General features: G+C 58.2%; 3 protein-coding genes across 3 annotated transcripts in view; 1 reads left to right on the top strand and 2 right to left on the bottom strand.

Moving 5' to 3' along the window:
* Nucleotides 1–1,207: 1,207 nt before the first annotated feature.
* GGTG_03657 (hypothetical protein) lies at nucleotides 1,208–3,828 on the bottom strand. Its single transcript, XM_009221438.1, has 6 exons — nucleotides 3,452–3,828; nucleotides 3,320–3,379; nucleotides 3,209–3,252; nucleotides 2,066–3,131; nucleotides 1,866–1,976; nucleotides 1,208–1,803 (listed from the first exon to the last, which is right to left on the bottom strand). The coding sequence occupies exons 1-6, from the start codon at nucleotides 3,557–3,559 to the stop codon at nucleotides 1,597–1,599; spliced, it is 1,596 nt and encodes a 531-aa protein (XP_009219702.1). The 5' UTR covers nucleotides 3,560–3,828; the 3' UTR covers nucleotides 1,208–1,596.
* A 673-nt stretch (nucleotides 3,829–4,501) lies between these two features.
* On the top strand, nucleotides 4,502–5,069 carry GGTG_03656 (hypothetical protein; the record flags this gene model as incomplete). The annotated part of the gene is made up of 2 exons (XM_009221437.1): nucleotides 4,502–4,710; nucleotides 4,779–5,069. Exons 1-2 carry the CDS (start codon nucleotides 4,591–4,593, stop codon nucleotides 5,067–5,069), a joined length of 411 nt encoding a protein of 136 aa, XP_009219701.1. The 5' UTR covers nucleotides 4,502–4,590.
* A 101-nt stretch (nucleotides 5,070–5,170) lies between these two features.
* Nucleotides 5,171–7,390, bottom strand: part of GGTG_03655 (serine/threonine protein kinase) — a gene marked incomplete at its 5' end in the record, with an annotated part of 4,230 nt that continues 2,010 nt past the window's right edge. Inside the window, 3 exons of the mRNA XM_009221436.1 lie at nucleotides 5,171–5,687; nucleotides 5,762–6,535; nucleotides 6,611–7,267. Coding sequence (XP_009219700.1) covers nucleotides 5,334–5,687; nucleotides 5,762–6,535; nucleotides 6,611–7,267 — 1,785 coding nt within the window. The 3' untranslated portion in view covers nucleotides 5,171–5,333. The remainder of the gene's footprint in view (nucleotides 5,688–5,761; nucleotides 6,536–6,610; nucleotides 7,268–7,390) is intronic.

Here is a 7,390-nt window from a genome sequence, read left to right as displayed (position 1 = left end):
AACAAAAAAACCCCCAAAAAAGAGAGAAAAAAAACATGTGATGTGACACCCAGAGAGGCCGTGACGTGAAAAAGGCCTCCCTTCGTACCGCAGTCGGGACACGGCATGGGCGGTAGCCACTCGAACGCCGTGGTCGCAGGAAAGAGCGCCCGCGCAAAAGTCATGTTGGTATCCGTTCCGCTATGTTACCATCCAGACCAGCTCCATTGGCTTTCCCGTGTGCACCCTCCGGCTTGATATCATGCGCTTCCCGCGCCAGGCAACTTTGGTACCTGGGCCTAACTTGCTCTAGCTTTGCGGCTTGTCCTGTATGTTGTAGCCCATGCCCAGCTGCCGAGCTAGAATGCACAAAAGGTCGTGTCTCGCTTCGTCCTCGGGCACCAGCGGAGCCGGCTCGCCCTTGGGGTTTTTGTTTTTGTCGTTTTCTTTTTTCTACTTGCATGCATCGGGTAGGTCCTGCACAATGTGAAGATATGTATGCGGCTATCCTTCTTGGCTTGGCTGGTACCCGCACCATTCCCTCCCGCCCAAAAGGGAGAAAAAATAAGAACATGCGTCGTCGTCGTCGTCGTCGTCGTCGCCATCGATATCACCGGAGCCTGGACCGAGCGCGACGCTAAAGCCAGGTGCGGGTGGTCCAGCCTCCACTGCCGATCCTGGCTTGATGCCCCGAGCGTGTTTTTTTTATTACGCCCTCGTCAATGATTGGCAATCTCCCACTCCTGTTTGTCCAGCTACTTTCTCGACACTCACCTGTACTTCTTTCTGTTGGCGGAGAGCGTGAGAGAGACGCCAACTCGCTTCCCAACAAGCCCTATAGTGTGGTAATGAGGCGGTGAAGCTGCACTTGCACTGCCTCGCCGCCCCTCCTCGGAGCCAACCCCCTTTTCGGCTTGGCCTGGTTCTGGCCTTCTTTTCTCGCCTCACCCACATCCAACGTGTCTCGACACCCTATCATTCGTGTCGTCCAAGCAGGCTGAGGGAGGTACGCACAAGAAAGAGTATTGGCTATCGAGCTTTTTTGGCGCACCCCTCCCCGAGCGGGCTGACAGCAAGACCCACTACCATCACCACCACCACGCCTGCCGGCACCCTGCGAAAAACAGACAGGACAGGGGACCAATCCACCAGTCATGTGCTTTGGGAGAAGCAAACCCAATTCCTCGGGCGGCGGCAGCAGCGGGAAACACCAGCCGGCTGGCCGCGGAGGGGTCCTCAAGTTCGAGCGCGCGGCGCGGTACGATTTCAAAGCCGGCCTGCCGCTGGCCTCGGCGCTGCGGATACCCTCTGAGCCTCCGATGAGGGACGGGGAGCCACAAGACGGAGCAGGTGATACGGATGGTGAACGGAGAAGAGAGGACAGCAAGTAAGAACGCAGCTGTTCGCATGGGTGGGTCTTTCAGAATGTATCACTGCTGTTTCTGTATAACTGATGGGTGAATGTTTGATGGAGCTGTCCTCCATATTGGGGTTGGTAATTATGCTTAATCGGGCTGGGTGCCTGCCAGGTACCTACCAGGTACCTGGATTGTGTCGAGGAGGGGGATATAAATGACCAGTCACAATCAACAATGCCGCTGACAGCCGACGCGGTGCTTACACGGGCCCAGATGTCAGCGGAACGAACTCGTCCTCGTCATCATCGATCCAGCTCCGGATCTGGGAAGGGCGGTAAACGATCCAGTACCACCACACCCCGATGACTATCAGGGTCAGAAGGATGGCAATGACAAAGTAGATCCAGATGTACTCGGATACCGACGCGCCTTCCTTCCAGTCAAAGAAGGTCATGCTGAAGACGCTCTGGGATAGCGGGCGGCCGAGTTAGCAGGGTGCGAGCTGGAGTCGGGTGTAAAGTGACCTACTGCGAGGAATGTCCCGGGTAGGAAAACCATGGTCAGGAGCGCGATCGACCGCATGTGCTGCGAGTCGCGCTTGGTGTCAAAGGCGATTTCCACGTTGACCTCGCCTTGGGCCTGTAGAAGGGTGGGCATGAATATTGTCAGCTCCTGGATCGCCAGTAAGGACTTTCGCCTGCTACAGTGTGAGGGTGGTGTATACGTACCCACTGCGTGGCCATGGCCATGCCGTCGACGCGCATGGTGCAGTCCCGGGTCCAGTCGTCGTACTCCTCACGGATGGACTGGATGCGCTTCCGGATCTTGGCCTCGATGCCGATGCCGATGCCGATGCCGCCGTCGAGCTCGGCTTCGGGCGTGGTCTCCCTGCTCTTTTGCAGCCGGGCCTCGGACGCGTCGACGACGGGGTCGATCTCGAGGGCGTGCTGCGCCATCTTGGCGAGCTGGGCGTTCCAGCTGACGAGCCCGTTGCGGAGGTACGTCGTGTCGAGCCAGGCGTTGCGCTTGGCCATGTTCTTCTTGTCCGCGTCGGCGGCGGCCGCGCCGGCGCCGCGCCGGCGCCGCTGCTCCGACTCCTCCTGTAACGCGTTGAGCTCAAAGATGCGGGACTCGACCTCGGCGATGGTGGCGTTGACGAGCGCCATGTGGCGGCCATGCTCCAGCTCGGCGAAGATGCCCGGCAGCAGCAGCGGGTGGGCGACCGCCTCGTGGCTCTGCATGCGGTCGAGCCGCCGCAGGATCTCGTCGCAGGCCGAGAGGTAGCAGCCGTAGACGGTCACGAACGTCAGCCCGCGGCCCGGGAAGTACGTGACCGACAGCGCCAGGTCGAAGTCCCACGCGTGCGAGGACCGGCAGCTGTAGACCCACGCCGCCTCGCCGCCGCCCATGAGGACGCGGTCGGCCGAGAAGACGGGCACGTCGGCCCGGCTGACCACGCGCGCGATGGACCCGTGCGTGTGCATGCCCTCGGCCACGCGCTTGAAGGTGGCCTTGGAGAAGGGCAGGGTCCGGACCCCGCGCCTCGAGGTCTTGCCGGCTGTCGCCATCATCTCCAAGGTGGTGGCGGCGGCGGCGGCGGCGGCGGCCTCCTTCTCGGAGGCGGCGGCGGCGGTCGGCTTGGGCATCTCGAGGGCGGTCAGGGCCTTGACATTGCTCCCCCAAGCGCCGCCCGTTTTGGCCGCCGACCTCTGGCCCTCTATGAACTTTACCCACTCGTTCGAAGGGGCCTTCTTGACGGGAGGGAAAGGAACCTCGCCTGGGCGCTTTGCGAGACTGCATGGGCTTTGTTAGGGGCCTGAGGTAGGATAGTTGCGTGTACTCGGGGCAGGGATCCCAGCGCGTGAGCTTACATCAGAACAAGGCCAGAGTCTTTCCCATCGAGCTTCGGCAGATCCTGGATTCCGGAAGTTATAGAGCTGTTCCTATCGGCAACCATGGGGAAGAAAAGACCGATGACGAACATTGCTTAACCAGTCCTCCCATTCTTTATCTGACTCTAGAGAGGAGTATTGCAGCTTGTACTGTAGTCGGTCAGGCCTCGTTATCAGCTTCTAGATGTCTCCTCCTTCCTCCATCATGGCTGTCATTCGCACCTTTTGTCCCTGCAGGATTTGGACGACGGCACTGTCTCTTGGCGTATACTTGAAGACGGCGTCGAGATTATCGTCACTGAGTCCGAGATTATCCCGTGGCCAGTCCATCTTGGCCTACTACTAGGCTTGGAAGGGCTTGATTCAGATCTAGATGACCGCGGCCGGTGGTGTTGGACTTTATCGCCGTCAGTCGTCCACAAATGGGGGAGTAGTACCCGAGGAAATATTCTTTTGTTGCCCGGCGTACCAGCTGAATGCCCGAACCGACATGGCCAGTAACCAGGGCGTTCCCAAGCCGTGGCAGCTGGGGCAGTGCATTTGAGGGGTGCAGATTTTGGACGTGTTCTCTTGTGGCGGGACCTAGTTGGGTGAGAGTGTGCTGCATCGTTACCCACTAAAAGAACTGTTTCACGGCCTGTCACGCTCTGTGCTCCAGACACTTGTACATCAATGCTGGTCGGGTATTCCTGGGTCACCGTACAGTGCCACAGCAGCACTGGTAATCTTGCGATAAAAATGTAGCCAAGCAAATTCAGTTGTTGGTATTACCACTTTCACTGCCCTTCCCGGACCTTGTCCTTCCAGATACCGCATTTTCCCAAATGAAAGCGAGAGCCGGGCCACGGATTCCTCTTTGGGATTAGCACCCCTCCAGCATCACCTGCCAACCCCGTTTTAAGCTGAAAGAGTAATGGTGCAGTTCTCACTTTCAAGATGATATACCACCCAAGCCGATCAAATGTTTGCACTCCCCGCCAGGCAGCGTGGCCACAAAAGCGAGTTCCTAGCAAGCGTACCACCACCGATAACAATTTTAATGGAGCAATGAGCAGCAGCCTTAACCAGTATGCTTGATTCGCTGCCTTACAAGCTTTGGTTGGCGAAGCATGCATGATATTGGGTGGTACCGCGTTGTCGTCCTCGTGGTAGGCATGTCAGGTGCCTACTAGATACGTAGGCAGGTAGATAACCCGGCATCTAGGTATGTATACCACTGCTTCCTCGGAATATCCCCCTGAGACCTCCCCGATCACACATTCCTGGCATCCAGAAAGAGTAAGAAAACTCCCTGCTGCATATTTTACCAACTGCCCCAGCTGAACGACCCCTTGGTTTTTGACACCCAAATCCCAGAATCGATGCCGAGCCCCAATGCCCAGCGCAGAAGGACGGTCCTCATCCATGCTCGGTATATTGACGACTTCCCGCTCATGACGTTCCTCGTTCGTTTGTTCGGCGCCAACGAGTGTGAGGTTGAAGTACATCTCCCACCTCTGAATTCTGCGACAAGGCTGGTTCTGACAGCACAAAAACGCCCCAAAAACAGTGGAAACGTGGATACTACCAATGTATCCTCCCTCGTGGTCTCAAACCTGTAAGCACAGCACAGCTGGGACAGCCCCCCGGCGTTATTAGCGCCTTGGTAGTTTCTCACCAAGCCCTGGGATCTGACGGCGGCACTGTCTCCAGCGGGAACTCGAGGTCCTCAAACAAACGGTGGATTACGAACGCTACCAGGAGAGATGAGAACCCTAGAGCGGTCGCACTGGTGAACACCCACGATCGAGGACCCATACCATACCACTGCCGCCGAGACAGCGGCGGAGAGCTGTCGTGATGCGTCCCCGCGGTGGACTTGATGGGTTGACATCGGTTGCGGGCCTGTTGTCGATCCTTGCAAACGACATCTGGCCCAGCAAGGATAGGAACGAATAGAAATCCATGTCTAATGCCGAGTGCTTCTTTTTGTGTTCGGGGTATCGATTCTCGAGATGGAGACTACGACGGCAACAAAACCAAACGATAGACGGGCTACTTCACTCTCCCAAATAGTGCCCGCTCCCAACCCTGCCTCGCCCGCCCATGAGCATATGTGCAGACCTTAATCCCCCTGAAGGTCGCTAAAGTGCGACACGGTCATGGCCTCGGTCGCGCCGTTGGTGAAAACCGCCAGACCCCGCCCTGGCTGTGCTGCGAGCATCCTCCGCGCGTTGGGAATCAGGGGGGCCTCGACCGCCGGATACCGCTCGATTCTACACCCAGGCCAAGGGCGCGGCTGCAGGAGGTACGCTGGATCCACCCGCTGGCGCATGTTTCGAAGCCTATCCGAGAGCGGGCGGGCCCGGATGCGCTGTCGCGTCGGCGACATGACCACCAGCATCTCGTCGTGCACGAGTTGCAAAAGGTGGTGCAAGTAGCCCGTGCAGGCCGGGTGCGCGTGCAGCTTTTCGATATACTTGATCCGTGGCCCCTGGCGTCAGCCTCGACAGGAAAGATACCAAAGTTTACGGTGGGAGGGTTTGCACAAACCTTGACCACGCCCTCTTTCACCAAGAAGACAAACCTCCTGCGACCTCTGGTCATTCCATATGATGCTGGCATCTCCTGGATGTCGAAGAATAGGTCTGTCTTGATCATTGCCAGGTATGGCGCTCGCCTCTCCCTTTTGAACTCTTCACGACCCTTGGCACCGCCCAAAAGCCACGCAGCCATCTCGAGAAATATGCAGCCCATGGTCCAGATGTCGAAAGCTCGAGAGATCTTCCCGCCATCCATGTCACACTCTGGCGGCCGGTACCTCGGTGTACACGGGAGGTTCTCGTTGGGCACGTTGGACCTGCTGACGTCTCGGTGGACGGCTGCGATGCCGAAATCGGATATCACTAGGATTCCTAGCGGATCTTGGTTCGAGAGGAACCAGAGAATGTTTTCGGGCTTGAGATCGCCATGACGCCCATACTTCTTCTCCTCGGGCAAGAGGAAGTCGCTCCCCTGCCTGGGCTCGTGGATCGCGTGCATGGCGTCGGCCAGGCCGAACATCTGTTTTGCGACCCACTGTCTGAACTGCAGCGGCGTATGAGTTGGTATCTGATACTTGCCAGACCACCACTGGTCGAGGTCGCATTGCGCCCAGGGGAAGATAAAGTTATAGCAGTCATTGTGGGCGAAGGTGGCCAGAAGAGTTACCAGATGCGGGTGCGCGGTGCCGCTGAACCTTTTGAGCATCTCGACCTCCTTCTCAAACTGACCGATATCGCTCTTGCGAAGGGATTTGACGGCGAAAAACTGGTCTTGCAAAAAGGCCTGTGGCTGTGGGATAGCATACAGCACTCAAAAGATCTCTCTAGCACAGGAAATACAATGGAGGGATGCACTTACCGAACCCAAAAGCACATCTAGGCTGTGGCAGTCTCGATCGATCTTGACCTTCTTGACGACCCCGTACCCGCCACTGTTCTCCCCCTCGGTCCACGTCGACTGGCCGTCATTGGCGCTGCTTATCTTGACCCAGGGTAGGATCGCTTCAGGGGGTATCTCGTAGTGCGCCACGTCCCCTCTGGCGGATGGGGCGAAGTAAGGTGGTATAAAAGGCCACTGCGTCGAGAGGAACCGCCTGATCTCTTGCGGCTGAAACCAGTCCAGCGGCCGAGGGACCGGCTCTGCGGGCCACTCCAGCCTGGGGGTGGCCACATTGCGCCGGCCGGGGCCAGCGGTGGGAGCCATGGCCAGCCTCAGTGGCAGCTCGCGGTCCGAAACACCCTGCTCGATGAAGTGTCTCACCAGGGAACCCCTTGAATACAGAATCAGGATGGCGAAGATGCGAAGGTAGCTGGCTTGCTGGGACGCGCGCGTCTCCCCGGTCTTGCTCCATCTGATCGAGTCTACCGCCAGGCTCGTCGTGCTGGGGTGTTTATCCGCGGGCATGATCATGGAGCAGCAGTAACGGGCCTCGGCTTCCTCGAAACCACACTCCTCACGAAGGGCGCGGAGCACGCGCTCTCGCGTCATGACCCTGCGTAGCCTGGCGTATGGCCACTGTGGATATACTCGATTAGCCTCCCAGGGTCCTCACGTGGATTGCCGAAATAATAAAACTAGCGGAGAAGGGACATGGGACATGGGATATGGGTTTTGGGGGGGGGGGGGGGGGGGGGAGGA

Source organism: Gaeumannomyces tritici, assembly GCF_000145635.1.
Source record: "Gaeumannomyces tritici R3-111a-1 unplaced genomic scaffold supercont2.2, whole genome shotgun sequence".
Taxonomy (NCBI): Eukaryota; Fungi; Ascomycota; class Sordariomycetes; order Magnaporthales; family Magnaporthaceae; genus Gaeumannomyces; species Gaeumannomyces tritici.
Note: the sequence above shows the minus strand (reverse complement) of the source record. Positions and strands in the feature narration are given on the sequence as shown.

Coding starts and splice junctions, on each gene's coding strand:
- GGTG_03657 (XM_009221438.1), bottom strand. CDS start 3,559: ATGGACTGGCCACGGGATAATCTCGGACTCAGTGACGATAATCTCGAC. Junction 3,132..3,208: donor GACTCTGGCCTTGTTCTGAT/GTAAGCTCACGC, acceptor AAGCCCATGCAG/TCTCGCAAAGCGCCCAGGCG. Junction 1,977..2,065: donor TGGCCATGGCCACGCAGTGG/GTACGTATACAC, acceptor ACCCTTCTACAG/GCCCAAGGCGAGGTCAACGT.